This window comes from Hyperolius riggenbachi, chromosome 3 (assembly GCF_040937935.1).
Source record: "Hyperolius riggenbachi isolate aHypRig1 chromosome 3, aHypRig1.pri, whole genome shotgun sequence".
Taxonomy (NCBI): Eukaryota; Metazoa; Chordata; class Amphibia; order Anura; family Hyperoliidae; genus Hyperolius; species Hyperolius riggenbachi.
The window spans coordinates 221,800,177-221,816,022 of record NC_090648.1 but is presented as its reverse complement, the minus strand read 5'-3'; the positions used below and the strand labels follow the sequence as shown (position 1 = coordinate 221,816,022).

The following is a 15,846-nucleotide window of genomic DNA, read 5'->3' as shown; positions in this document are numbered from 1 at the left end:
AGTGAGAAGAATATGGAGGCTGCCATATTTATTTCCTTTTAAACAATAACAGTTTCCTGACTGTCCTGCTGATCTATTTGGCTGCAGTGGTGCCTAAATAACACCAGAAACAAGCATGGGGCTAATCTTGTCAGATTTGACAATAATGTCATAAACATCTGATCTGCTGCATGCTTGTTCAGGGTCTATGGCTAAAAGTATCATGCCTGATACACACCATGCAATTTGCCATCAGATGATCATTTTTTCTGATTAATTTTCTGATTAGTTCTATACAAAATCTATTAGAAAAACGATAGGAAATCGGACCTGTCGGAAATAATCAAATCGTCTTCTCTATCTGACAGGAAATTGCATAATATGCACCAAGCATTAGAGGCACAGAATCAGCAGGACAGCCAGGCAACTGGTATTGTTTAAAAGGAAATAAATATGGCAACCTCCATACCGCTCTCATTACAGTTGTAAACCTGCAATGGGAGGAATACAGAGGTTGCAATGGCTGCCATGATGATTTTTTGGCTTTTTACCTTGAATGGTTTCTGCAACAAACATGCAGCCAAGAGTCACTTCATTTTATTACTCGTTCACCTATTATTTGTCAAAATAACTACAGTTGATATAGGTAGTGCCTTTAATAACTTGGGGTGCGTACACACATCCAATTTTGATTAGCCAATTTTACTACTTCCGTGAAGTATGAGGGCCAACAGATTTTGAATACTAGAAACAAATTGTGTAGGAAAACTCTCATACTACATGGAGGTGGTAAACTAATCATTGGCCAAAATAACTACAAGACAGTGGAAATGCTTTGCACTACTGACTATTTATTACTTCATTCACTTGACTTCACAAAGCATGCGTGAAGAGTCCATCTTGTGCATAGCATACAGTATAAAAAGTGATACTTATTGTAGCAGCGTTGTGGGGATGTGGGATGACAGTGGGTGCCGCCAGGTGCACGGCCCAAAATAACTGTACAAAGTTTTTTCCTCAGCTAGTGCTGGACCACACAAGACTTAAAAAATGATTATGAATGTAGAAGGCAGAGGATCAGCAGAACTTACATCTCCCGATTTCCCCAAAAAGTTGGGGCACCGTGTAAAATGGAGATAAAAACATTTACACATTTGCAAATAATGTAAACCCTTTATTTAGATGTAAATAGTATGAAGCCATAATAGCAAATGTTGAAACTGAAAATATTACTGTTACTTTTTTGTAAAAATATTGGCTCAATTTGAATTTGATGCCAGGAAACCAGTTCAGAAAAGTTGGGATGGACAAGTTTACCACTGTATTGCATCTTTTATCAATACGTGAGAACTGATGAGACCAGCAGCCCAGAATTTTTTCCAGTGGCTTCAACTACAGTTCCATTGCCTACCTGAATGGATATTGACCATATGCAGTAATGACTTCAAACTATAAACTGACCCTTCCTTCTTATTACTTGAATTGCACTCTTCACTGAGCACATAGCTTACATTTCTTCTCTTCAGTGAAGTTCTACAATGCAGCTTTTCATGGACTTCCCTTAACATGAGGTTTATTATAGGCCAAACTGCGCATGAACTAGCCATGTCCTCTGCTTTCACTGTTCTGCTCCACTCTGCACAACCACAAAGAGAAATACTAATGCTGTTAATGAGCGTAAACAGAGCAAGAGTTCAGATGAGGGCAAAAATGACCACAGACTGTCAATCATATTCAAAATGGTTTCCCTAGGATTTGTTTGGTTTTCAATCATATTACCCAAAGATCTTCATTATCCAAAGATCTTCATTTTAAAATGTTATTTTTTTTACTAAAAGAAATGGATATGTATGCTGGCATTACAGCTTAAATAATTTGTACTGGCCTTTTGCCAAGACTGCTAACTGCTAATTGCCTGAAACACCAGTATGTCTCATTATATCAGAGGAATGTTTTTAGTCCTAGCATCCACTCTTTGCAACATCGCACATGAAAGATGTGTCAAATGCTGCACGTATGCATTAGTGACATGCAGTACTTAATGATCCCTTGGTTAAATGTGCCCAATCATTGCTTATCCTAAAGGTGGCCACACACGATACAATAAAATGATCCGATTTTACAGCAATTCGATGAAAACGATCGTATCTCTCGAAAAAATCGAAAGCTTTTTTTTCATTCGACTGAAAAATCCGATCGGAATTCCCGTTTTTTTCGATTTAAATCGACCCGGAATGCCAGATATTTCTGTTCAATTTCTCTAAAAATTGTATGGTGTGTGTTGGATTGTAAGTTTATTAATATACATACCCTAGCAATTTTCTCAGAGTTTCCAATCATTTTTATCATAATTGGGGAAAAATTGAGCATAGGTGTGTGATACATTGGTCATATTTTTTAATTTGTTACAATCAGTCAGAAAAATTGATTGCAATTATTAAATTGAACAGATATTTAAAAAATTGTATGGTGTGTGGCCACCTTAAGATTGACCTGTACACCACTGTGCCTAAACTCAGCCTGTCTCAACTTTGGCTTGTGTAACAGTTGTGCCTCTGAACACAGCATGTCCTCACATCAGCCTGTCCATAAATGTGGCATTCTACCTCTACTGACATTACCTTGTCAATCATCATGCAAAAATGCTGCCTATCCTATGACTTTGGCTTGCACTGCTAGCACTGCACAGCACTGATGCACATGTGGAGAATGCAACGGCTTTGTTATTGGGTAGTAATGTTTGCCTGTCAGCACGACTGACAGCACTGTACAGCACTGATGCACATGTGGAGAATGCAACAGTTATACAATACAATACAATAACATTTCTATAGCGCTTTTCTCCCATAGGACTCAAAGCGCTTAGGCTCTCTCAGATTCAGTAATTAGTAGGATGAAGTATTCACACAACAAAAGTTATATTTCTGCAAATGCCAGACTGAACAGGTGGGTTTTCAGTCTGGATTTAAACACGTCCAGGGATGGGGCTGTCCTGGTCTGTTGAGGTAAGGAGTTCCAAAACGTAGGGGCAGCATGACAGAAGGCTCTGGGACCAAAAGTTTCCAAGTGGACTCTGGGTATGACTAGATTATTAGAACCTGTGGATCTGAGAATGCGGGGATTGCTACGCAGCTGTAACATATCTTTCATGTATCCAGGGCCTAGATTATTCAGGGATTTAAATGTCAGTAGGCCGATCTTGAATAGGACCCTCCATTCTATAGGTAGCCAGTGAAGGGAATGCAGGAGTTATGTTATTGGGCTGTAGTATTTGGCAGTCAGCACCAGTGCCAGCACTGCACAGCTCTGATACACATGTGGAGAATGCAACAGCTTGGTTATTGGGTAGTAATGTTTGCCTGTCAGCACGACTGCCAGCACTGTACAGCACTGATGCACATGTGGAGAATGCAACAGCTTTGTTATTGGGCAGTAGTGTTTGGCTGTCAGCACCACTGCCAGCTCTGCACAACAATGATACACATGTGAAGAATATGATGTAGTTTTGATGTGCTATTGAGCAGCAGTTCATGAACCTCAAAACAATCCTCTGTTATTATGAGGCATACCAGGCTTTCAGGAAATTCGCAGTTGCCAGTTGTGACCAGTACAAATTTATTTCATCTAGAATTCTAGCACAAATATCCTGTACATTTCTCTCAGTTAGGGCCAGTTTCCACTAGAGCGAATCCGCATGCGTTTTCTGCATGCAGATTAGCATAACCAATGTAAATCAATGGGCCTGTTTCCACTTGTCATAAATTCTGTGTGGTGGACTGTGCAGAACAAATGTGCACAGCAGTGCCATCAGATTTGCACACTGCAAGGCTAGTGTGCGATTCGCATGTAATGTATTTAATAGGAAATTCACATGCGGTTTCACTATGCAAATTTTCCATGCAAATTTGCGTACGTTTTCGCCTAAAATCAATTTAAAAGCACACAGGCACTGCCATGGTTAAATTTGCATACTTACAAATACATGTGTATTTTAACACATTTTTACGTTAAAATTCACATACAAACGTGTAGTTTAATACGAAACTGAAAGACGTAAGAACTGAAGCCTAAGACGTCACAAGTGGATGTTGTCAATCTGCAGTGATTTTTGACCTCGGCTGAACTATTGTTCAATTCATACTCATTAACAGCATTAATACTTTTCTTTGTGGTTATTCAGAGTAGAGCAGAACAGTGAAGGCAGAGGATTACCCATGACTAGCTCACGTGTAACACTTGGTCTATAATAAACCTTGTGTTAAGTGAGGTGCATGAGAAGCGGCATGATATAACTTGACTGAAGAGAAGAAAACATGTGAGATATGCGCTCAATGAAGAGTGAAATTCAAGTCTCTGCTGGTAATATGAAAGAAGGGGCAGCTTATAGTCTGAGATCATTACTGAGAAGAATAGCCAATAGATCTCGCAGAGTGCCGCCTCCTCTGCTTAGGAATGTATAAGATGTTAGTGCAAAGGCTCTGTCTATAAGTCAACTCCTATCTGAACAGCACAGGCATCTCTAACCTGAAGTTTTCTTATAGATCTCTCCAATGATGTCCTCCTGATGTGAAGAGTCAGAATGGCTGTATTCAAGCAGCAGAAGGTGGAGGAACTGTACATCATTTCAGATGAGCTAGGAAGGTAACCTCAGGCTTATTTTCCATGTTTGCTGGATTGATGAACCTAAAATAGTAAAACGACTCATTCAGCTGTTGTGGATCATGTGATTCCTGCTTCTTTACGTCAGGGCAGTAAAAGTAACTCATATAAGAAAAATAATGATGTAATTGTCTTTGACTTCATGAAATAAAGTGAAGTAGAGCTGCAGTGCCACGATTAGTATGGCAATGTTGTGTTTTTGTTGTCTTAACCACTTGAGGACCACAGTCTTTCTGCCCATTAAGGACCAGGGCCTTTTTTTCCATTCAGACCACTGCAGATTTAACGGTTTATTGCTCGGTTATACAACCTACTATTTAAATGAATTTTCCCTCCTTTTCTTGTCACTAATACAGCTTTCTTTTGGTGCTATGTGATTGCTGCTGCGATTTTTAGTTTTTATTATATTCATCAAAAAAGACATGCATTTTGTAAAAAAAAATGATTTTTTTTTTTCACTTTCTGTGATAAAATTTGTCAAATAAAGTAAAATTTCTGTATACATTTTTCTCCAAATTTGTTGTGCTACATGTCTTTTGATAAAAAAACAACAACCATTTAGTGAATTAGTGTATATTTATTGGTTTGGGTAAAAGTTTAGGGTTTACAAACTATGGTGCAAAAAGTGAATTTTCCCAGTTTGAAGCATGTCTGACTTTTCTGAGCACCTGTCATGTTTCATGAGGTGCTAAAATTCCAGGATAGTATAAATACCCCCCAAATGACCCCATTTTGGAAAGAAGACATCCCAAAGTATTCACTGAGAGGCATAGTGAGTTCATAGAAGATTTTATTTTTTGTCACAAGTTAGCGGAAAATGACACTTTGAGACAAAAAAAAAAGTTTCCATTTCTGCTAACTTGTGACAAAAAAAAATGAAATCTGCCACAGACTCACCATCCCCCTCTCTGAATACCTTGAAGTGTCTACTTTCCAAAATGGGGTCATTTGTGGGGTGTGTTTACTGTCCTGGCATAAGGGGCCCAAAGTCCAATGAGTACCTTTAGGATTTCACAGGTCGTTTTCAGACATTTGGTTTCAAGACTACGCCTCACGGTTTAGGGCCCCTAAAATGCCAGGGCAGTTTAGGAACCCCACAAGTGACCCCATTTTAGAAAGACAACACCACAAGGTATTCTGTTCGGAGTATGGAGAGTTCATAGAAGATTTTTTTTTTTTTACAAGTTAGCGGAAATTGACACTTTGTGAAAAAAACCCAATAAAAATCAATTTCCGCTAACTTGTGACAAAAAATAAAATCTTCTATGAACTTACCATACCCCTAACGGAATACCCTGGGGTGTCTTCTTTCTAAAATGGGGTCACTTGTGGGGTTCCTATACTGCCCTGGCATTTTAGGGGCCCTAAACCGTGAGGAGTAGTCTTGAAACCAAATTTCTCAAAATGACCTGTGAAATCCTAAAGGTACTCATTGGAGTTTGGGCCCCTTAACGCAGTTAGTGTGCAAAAAAGTGCCACGCGTGGTATCGCCGTACTCAGGAGAAGTAGTATAATGTGTTTTGGGGTGTATTTTTACACATACCCATGCTGGGTGGGAGAAATCTCTGTAAATGGACAATTGTGTGTAAAAAAAATCAAAAGATTGTCATTTACAGAGATATTTCTCCCACCCAGCATGGGTATGTGTAAAAATACACCACAAAACACATTATACTACTTCTCCCGAGTGCGGCGATACCACATGTGTGGCACTTTTTTGCACCCTAACTGCGCTAAAGGGCCCAAAGTCCAATGAGTACCTTTAGGATATCAAGGGTCATTTTGAGACATTTGTTTTCAAGACTACTCCTCGCGGTTTAGGGCCCCTAAAATGCCAGGGCAGTATAGGAACCCCACAAGTGACCCCATTTTAGAAAGAAGACACCCCAAGGTATTCCGTTAGTAGTATGGTGAGTTTATAGAAGATTTTATTTTTTGTCACAAGTTAGCGGAAAAAGATTTTTTTTTCACAAAGTGTCATTTTCCACTAACTTGTGACAAAAAAATAAAAACTTCTATGAACTCACCATACTACTAACGGAATACCTTGGGGTGTCTTCTTTTTAAAATGGGGTCACTTGTGGGGTTCCTACACTGCTCTGGCATTTTAGGGGCCCTAAACCATTAGGAGTAGTCTGGAAAGCAAATGCCTCAAAATGACCTGTGAATAGGACGTTGGGTCCCTTAGCGCACCTAGACTGCAAAAAAGTGATACACATGTGGTATCGCCGTACCCAGGAGAAGTAGTATAATGTGTTTTGTGGTGTATTTTTACACATACCCATGCTAGGTGGGAGAAATATCTCTGTAAATGGACAATTGTGTGTAAAAAAAAATCAAAAAATTGTCATTTACAGAGATATTTCTCCCACCCAGCATGGGTATATGTAAAAATACACCCCAAAACACATTATACTACTTCTTCTGAGTACGGCGATACCACATGTGTGACACTTTTTTGCAGCCTAGGTGCGCTAAGGGGCCCAACGTCCTATTCACGGGTCATTTTGAGGCATTTAGTTTCTAAACTACTCACGGTTTAGGGCCCCTAAAATGCCAGGGCAGTATAGGAACTTCACAAGTGACCCCATTTTAGAAAGAAAACACCCCAAGGTATTTCGTTAGGTGTATGGTGAGTTCATAGAAGATTTTTTTTTTGTCTGAAGTTAGTGGAAAATGACACTTTGTGAAAAAAACAATAAAAATCAATTTCCGCTAACTTTTGACAAAAAATAAAATCTTCTATGAACTCGTCATACACCTAACGGAATACCTTGGGTGTCTTTTTTTCTAAAATGGGGTCACTTGTGGGGTTCCTATACTGCCCTGGCATTTTAGGGGCCCAAAACCTTGAGGAGTAGTCTGAAAACCAAATGCCTCAAAATTACTGTTCAGGGGTATAAGCATCTGCAAATTTTGATGACAGGTGGTCTATGAGGGGGCGAATTTTGTGGAACCGGTCATAAGCAGGGTGGCCTCTTAGATGACAGGTTGTTTTGGGCCTGATCTGATGGATAGGAGTGCTAGGGGGTGACAGGAGGTGATTGATGGGTGTCTCAGGGGGTGATTGGAGGGTAAAATAGATGCAATCAATGCACTGGGGAGGTGATCGGAAGGGGGTCAGAGGGGGATCTGAGGGTTTGGCCGAGTGATCAGGAGCCCACATGGGGCAAATTAGGGCCTGATCTGATGGGTAGGTGTGCTAGGGGGTGACAGGAGGTGATTGATGGGTGTCTCAAGGTGTGATTAGAGGGGGGAATAGATGCAAGCAATGCACTAGCGAGGTGATCAGGGCTGGGGTCTGAGGACGTTCTGAGGGTGTGGGCGGGTGATTGGGTGCCCTAGGGGCAGATAGGGGTCTGATCTGATGGGTAGCAGTGACAGGTGGTGACAGGGGTTGATTGATGGGTGATTGATGGGTAATTAGTGGGTGAGGCGAGAACAGATGTAAACAATGCACTTGGGAGGTGATCTGACGTCGGGTCTGCGGGCGATCTGATGGCGTGGGTGGGTGATCAGATCGCCCGCAAGGGGCAGGTTAGGGGCTGATTGATGGGTGGCAGTGACGGGGTGATTGATGGGTGATTGACTGGTGATTGACAGGTGATCAGTGGGTTATTACAGGGAAGAGCAGATGTAAATAATGCACTGGCGAATTGATAAGGGGGGGTCTGAGGGCAATCTGAGCGTGTGGGCGGTTGATTGGGTGCCCGCAAGGGGCAGATTAGGGTCTAATCTGATGGGTAACAGTGACAGGTGGTGATAGGGGGTGATTGATGGGTGATTGATGGGTAATTAGTGGGTGTTTAGATTAGAGAACAGATGTAAACAATGCACTTGGGAGGTCATCTGACAGCGGGTCTACGGGCGATCTGATGGTGTGGGTGGGTGATCAGATTGCCCACAAGGGGCAGGTTAGGGGCTGATTGATGGGTGGCAGTGACAGGGGGTGATAGATGGGTGATTGACAGGTGATCAGGGGGGATAGATGCATACAGTACACTGGGGGGGGGGGGGGGTCTGGGGAGAATCTGAGGGGTGGGGGGGTGATCAGGAGCCTGGGCAGTTAGGACCTACATTTTAAAAAAATTGCGTTGACAGATAGTGACAGGGAGTGATTGATGGGTGATTAGGGGAGTGATTGGGTGTAAACAGGGGTCTGAGGGGTGGGCAGGGGGAGGGTCTGAGGGGTGGTGTGGGCGATCAGAGGGAAGGGGGGGGGCAGGATCAGTGTGTTTGGTGCAGACTAGGGTGGCTGCAGCCTGCCCTGGTGGTCCCTCGGATCCTGGGACCACCAGGGCAGGAGGCAGCCTGTATAATACACTTTGTATACATTACAAAGTGTATTATACACTTTGTATGCGGTGATCGTGGGGTTAACAACCCGCCGGCGCTTCCGAACGGCCGGCGGGTTGTCGTCGCGGGTGGGCGGAGCCAGTTGCCGGGGGAAGCGCGCATCACCAGTGCCGCGATCGCTCCCCCGGCATGCCGAAAGGACGCAACGCCGATGGGCGTATTGCGGTCCTTTCGGCGTCCACTTTGTTGCCGCCCATCGGCTGTGGGCGGTCGGCAAGTGGTTAATACTTCACCCTACTACCAATTACTGAATCTGAGAGAGCCTAAGCGCTTTGAGTCCTATGGGAGAAAAGCGCTATAGCAATGGTATTGTTATCACTATTTATGTTTAGATGTATGTGCTGTATTATGTGAGAATCGGGAATGAATTGATTTTCTGCTTAACTAATATAGATTTAGCCACTTGTTAGTAATAGATCTGGTCCTAATAAGTGGGAACTTAAAGAGAACCGGAGCTGACACTCAGGTTCAGAAACACATAATTACCTAAGGAGAGGGAAGCCTCTGAATCCTAATGAGGCTTCCCACTGCATCCTCTGATAGCCTGTTGCCACTCCTGGACCCTCTAGCTAATCAGGACCGCGTTCCACTTCTGGCACCAGTGCGGCTGTGGTGCAAATACAGTCGCACCTGCGCAAAAAGCATAAAGCCGTAGTACAGCCACGCTTGAAGAGGGTTACAAGAACTTGTCGGTAATCTTTGGAGGGTCCGCTAGCAGCAACGGGGGACCAAAGGATGCCGGGAAGCCTCATTAGGATCCAGAGGCTTTCCTCTCCTTAGGTAAGCATGTGATTTTGCACCAGAGCTGTGGCTCAGGAACACTTTAAAGGAAACACGAGAACAAAACTACTGTTCTGTGCCCCCCTCCCCCTTCCTCCCAAATTGAATCAAAAAATTGTAATGGACTCTTACCTACCGTAATCCATACAGATACAGAGATCTGGCCAGTACAGCCTAGTTCCCCACAAGTATACATTAACAGGACATTTGTAAACAAAAGTGGTGTCATCTGTCTGCCAGACGTTAGGAGACAGGTGGCAGAGTATCTGTCATGGACTGATACTACTCACTGCCATCAGAATGGCCACCTACTAAACAGTAGGTAGGAAAAGTTAAATAAATAAATACCTTTATGAAAATCATTTTAAAAAATTCCAGATAATAAAAACTACTCCCACACATCTATCCTACAGATGCATGCATGTACACACACATGCTGCAATCACACGCAGACTATTAGTATGCACAGACAGACAGAAATTCCACAATATATGCAACAAATATTTTAAAGTGATTTTAGGACTATACATTTTTTTAACACTGTTAGACAGGTGGCTTTAGAGGTTTTGTATATTTGTTTCTTAAGTCCCCGTTTCCAGAGTGAATTTGGCTCGGTTGATGCCTGCATCAATTTTTCGGACATCGCGTCTGAATTCCCATTCACAGGGAGATTGGGGTGAGAATCACAGCTGCACGGGTGCTGAAGTCATTAAAAAAAACAAGATACTTACCTAAGGAAATGGAGCCTTCCCGTTCCTTTCACTGTCCCCAAGTCCCAACTCTGGATCTCGATGGGTCGGAAAATGCTCTCTGCCACTGCCCGAGGCTTCAAAAATCTTCGGGAGCCCAAGTGCTCTCAAAGACGGGCTGCTTCGTACTGCGCATGCGCGAGAGCACTGGCTCACGCATGCGCAGTATGGAGCCACTTATCTTCAGGAGCACTTGGTTCCCGAAGACTTCCGAAGCCTCCCGTGGTGGGAGATTTGAACCAGTGATGCAGCGCCATTCCACTTCATTTCACCTTTACGTCATTTAAAAGCCAGTAACGGTAATATATATATATATATATATATATATATATATATATATATATATATATATATATACATATACATACACACACACACACACACACACATATGTATACACACAGTATTACCAGTAATGGTAATATATATGTATACATACACACACACACACACACACACACACACACACACACACACACACACACACACACACACACACACACACACACATATATGTATACACACATGGAACCCCACATAAATTGTGCAATTGATGGCAAAGAGGCAGCTATGATAGCAAAGTACTAGGAAAGGGTGCACAAGGAGCCTAATACTATACCTGATCCATAAACAATCAGATGGCCAAGAGTGGAGGGGAGTAGGAGGGAGCCCCCGGCGGATGGCTCCACCGGTACCATGGCAAGTCATGCCACTTTTTCAAGAGAGGTGGGGAAGCTCCTGCAGTGTTTGGCGTGTAGCACCAAACTAAATAGTGGAAGAGTAGCGGTCAAGCCTACACGCTACAGAACAGCGGCGTACGTGATCGCAGGAGGATGTCGTCACCAGCCGGCAGTAAAGGCTTTCCGTGAAAACGGAACCATGATGGAATGCAGGAAGTAAGTATGTAAAGGTATGGACTAAGAGAGCCGCGCTTCGAATGCGGAAATAGGTAAATATTAACCTCCTTAGCGGTAACCCCGTGTGTGACACGGGGTAAGCCGCCGGAGGGTGCCGCTCAGGCCCTGCTGGGCCGATTTTCATAATTTTTTTTTTGCTGGATGCAGCTAGCACTTTGCTAGCTGCGCCAGCACCCCGATCGCCGCCGCCGCGCGCCCGATCGCCGCTATCCGGTGCGGCGCGCGGCACCCCCCCCCCAGACCCCTGCGCTGCCTGGCCAATCAGTGCCAGGCAGCGACAAGGGGTGGATCAGGTCTCCCAATGACGTCCTGACGTCGGTGACGTCATCCCGCCCCGTCGCCATGGCGACGGGGAAGCCCTCCAGGAAATCCCGTTCTTTGAACGGGATTTCCTGATCGCCTATCGCCGGAGGCGATCGGCGGGGCTGGGGGGATGCCGCTGAGCAGCGGCTATCATGTAGCGAGCCCTGGGCTCGCTACATGATTTAAAAAAAAAAAATCAAAAAAAACTGCTGTGCTGCCCCCTGGCGGTATTTTTCATACCGCCAAGGGGGTTAAAGGGAAGATGCAATGCATAAGGTAGAGCCTCAGAAGTGATTATAAAAAAATGAAAAATATATATGGACAGATGTCCATATATGATACAAACGTATAACAACAGCCCTTTTCCACCAGACTAAAACAATATAGCATACATTTTTTATTATATACATATACATTGAGGGTCATATACATACTGTTCAGAAATAGTTTGAGCCATAAGTAATGCTTAAAGGGATATTAACATATCAGAGTCCATGGTTTCAGATGGGTGGCAATAATTTCTGTATACCCAACGTAGGGTGACCGATAAAGTCCAGGTGAACATTTCAATAAAGTCCCAACACAAACCGATCAAGAAGATTCAAAAGGAATTCATACAGATCTACAAGGTTGAAAAGTCCAGATTGAAAAGCCGTCCCACAGAGTGTCCATCAGATAAATGGTACATAGCTCACATACGACGTAACACAGTATCACAGATGAATTAGGAAAATCAAGTTCAGAAGCAAACAATAGCATTCTGAAAAAGAAACGGGCAATGTCAAACATCTATAAAAAAACAGGAAAAAATCTATTTCCTCATTTAGACCCCTAGGACATTTGGTATCTAATACATAAATCTATCTTGCCTCTTTCTGTAGGAAGTTATTAATAATATTACCCTTGCATATTGTAGATTTGATTTGTTCTAAACCAAACACCTGGAGGCCGGAATAAGAGCAACCATGATGTTGTAAAAAATGGTCTGCGACAGATATTATGGTTATATCCTCTCGCAGATCATGTTCCGCTTTAGTCAGATCTTCATCTTTTGTTTGTCCTACATATAATTTGGAGCATGAGCATTTCAAAGCATAAATTGCGGCTGAGGATTTACATTTTATATATTGTTTCAAAGGATATCTTCTAGAGCCTGATGAATTAGAGGAACTGGTCTGTTGTTTCATAAATGGACACATATTGCATGATCCACAGATACCAGCACCACGTGTTCTTCCTCCTATGTTTGTAAAAGGGCTAGGACCATAATCTGTCCTTAAGTGTCGGAAATCTCTTGGCCGTAATAGAGGGGTGTGTTGTAATGTGTCGTTTTAAGTCCTTATCAGACCTTGTAAGGCCTTGTAAATCTGGGGCCACCCATTGTTGTACATCATACTGAGTGTTACCACATTGTCGGTTTGTCCTGGTCTGTGGGCAATCAATTCACTCCTCCTTTTCATCTTAGCTCTATGGAAAGCTTGTTTGATGATATCCACAGTCAAGAAATCTCTGTTCAAGGTCCTTTGCTTGTCTGAAATAAATCATTGTTGTTAGTGCATAATCTTCTAAATCGAAAGAACTGAATGACTGGAATATTGTTTTTATGTGATTTGTTATGTGCACTATGATGGTGTAGGAAACTATTTACGACTGTGTGCTTGCAAAAAAGATCTGAGGTGAGAGTGCCATTCTCCTGTATCCTGATCTTAACATCAAGAAATTCAATTTTGATAGGGGACATCTGAATAGTAAGAAAAAAATGCATATCATTGCAGTTTAATTTTGTAATAAACTGTTGAGAAAGATTAGCTGGACCATTCCACATAATTGAATATTTACTGTATTTTTCCATGCACCAACCAGCTAAACGGCCAACTCATTTAAATACTCCGCGCGCAAGCAAAATTATGAACTGCACAACTTGGCCGCATTTAAAACAAATACGTCATTTAAACGACTTTATACACATGGCCAGCTGCACGATATCAGCCTAACAGTCTTGTGAGTTGATCCGCCAGATAGATTGGGCAAAGCACCTGTCATCAGTCGCTCGTCTACTTGTCTGCCATGTGTATACCAGCCTGATTGTCATCCAACAGACCACTGTGATAGAGGAGGATTAACATGTTGTGATCAATTCCTGTTCCTTATTACAATGAGATGAATAATCTGTTTTCTCCTAAGGATTTTCAGTAAATTGCTGGGCATGTTTTAGTGTTTGGTTGGAGATTATAGGTGATACTGCAGAGCTGGCATGGAATCATCTATTATTAGGTGCGGTGTTACACTCTTCCCCTCAGTCCTATCTGAGCTTACACAGGGTTACAGGAAGGCTAGTGAATTAGCAGCTCTGCAGTTGTACACAGAACTTTTGTTAATACATCCAGTAATCCTTGTATATCAAGCTCTCTTCATATGATTCATAGGGTGCATCTAGAGCACAAAAGGCCGCACACACACACACACACACACAGAGCTAATAGTGTGTGTAGAAACTCTTAAATGAGAACACTAATAAATGACAAAATGTTAGGTCACAAACAGGCTGGTGAAAAGTAAACACGCGTTTTTCTACTTTATAAAGTCATAAAGCAAGATGTGAGACTACTGCCGTTTAACATCTCCCTGAAGAAGTTACTAACGCCGTGAAGTATCACAAGGAAATCCCCTTTTATGGTGACATTTAAGAAAGATTGTTTGTTTGTTATCATGCTCCTGGTGTCATGGGAAGCCATTGTAGTCCGGATGATTTACTGAAGATCCTATGACATCAGCCAATGTCCTTGTTGGTCAAGAAGCAAGAAAAGCCAGTGTCATGGCTGCAGAGAGAAGATGGGCAAGAATGTGCCAAAGGCTGGAATGATTTACGGCAAGGAGCAAGGAGCCACATCTGACACTTGTTCAGTCACCTGCAGTTTCACAAATGGCAGTTATCTATATGAATTAGTAAATACAGATAATTATAGTAAATAGTAATGCTGTACAACATAAGGTATGTGATCAGCCAAGAAAAGCAAGTTGAGGTAATTCAGATACTGCACTGGTTTCATGGCTGATTGATACTGTCAAGGAAAAAAAGGAAGACTAAATACCTGGCGCTGCAGATCCACCTAAAGAATTTGTTCCAAACAAAAAGCATAAAACATCAAGTGTCAAAAATACAACAATAGAGTGAGACTCAGACTAGAGAACAACTGTGGTATGAAAACAATGCAGTTCAATTTTGTACGCCTGACCAAACCTTTTAAATGTCAAAGGGACAATTTCTGTGGACCAACAGAGCTGTCATCTCAGTACAGTGTTAGGCTAAGCATGGAATGTGTGAAGGCTACTTCAAGTTTTTCTTTGTTGTTTAACCACTTCAGTACAAGCAGTCTCTGGCCCCTTAAAGGAAAACTTATAGCAGCATATAGGGGTGATATAGCGGCTGGGAACGCGGAAAATCAGCCGCGTTCCCAGCCTGTCGGCGGCTGTCGCCGAACCCGGAAGTAGCCGCCGGCGGGGACAGGACGATCGGAGCGGGGCTGCGAGGGCACCATCCAGCTTCGGGGGGCTGAGGGATGCCCGGGTGAGTAAATGTCATTTTTTTTTTCTGACTTAAGTTTTCCTTTAAGGACCAAAAAAAACAGGGCTCCTGACGACACTCTGCATGGACCCCTCACTCTCACCGCTCGTGCCACTTCCGTCGCTGAAGCCCACTCACTCTGCCGTCGCTATGACAGCAGAACTCCGCGAGCTGGTCAGGAGCCAGTTAAATTGACTCCTGATCCTATGATCACTGTAAACCAATGTGATTGGCTCACAGTGATCACAGGGTCAGGAGTCAAGCAGCGGGTCCATGCGGCGTGCTAGTTGAAATCTGTTCCCTGGCAGGGATAACAGGTCCCAAACAGGGTGTAGAATTCAATTAGCCTGGTCCAGAAGTAGTTAAAGGGTATCTCTTTGGATAGCTGTGACTCAGCTATGTGCATGCTCTCAATTCTAAGACATTGGTAGTTCTTGGGCAACTATAGAGATAGGAATGGACCTTGAAAATTAAACACAGAGAGATCAGGAGCCCGGATGGTGTAGTATTTTCTGTCACAGAGATGATAGATGTAGTA

General features: G+C 42.8%; 1 protein-coding gene across 3 annotated transcripts in view; it reads left to right on the top strand.

Moving 5' to 3' along the window:
- DAPK2 (death associated protein kinase 2) overlaps nucleotides 1-15,846 on the top strand; it is a 134,483-nt gene that overhangs the window by 13,525 nt on the left and 105,112 nt on the right. For all 3 annotated transcript variants that reach the window (XM_068275801.1, XM_068275798.1, XM_068275799.1), the window contains exon 2: nucleotides 4,521-4,620. In XM_068275801.1, coding sequence (XP_068131902.1) covers nucleotides 4,559-4,620 — 62 coding nt within the window. In that variant the 5' untranslated portion in view covers nucleotides 4,521-4,558. The remainder of the gene's footprint in view (nucleotides 1-4,520; nucleotides 4,621-15,846) is intronic.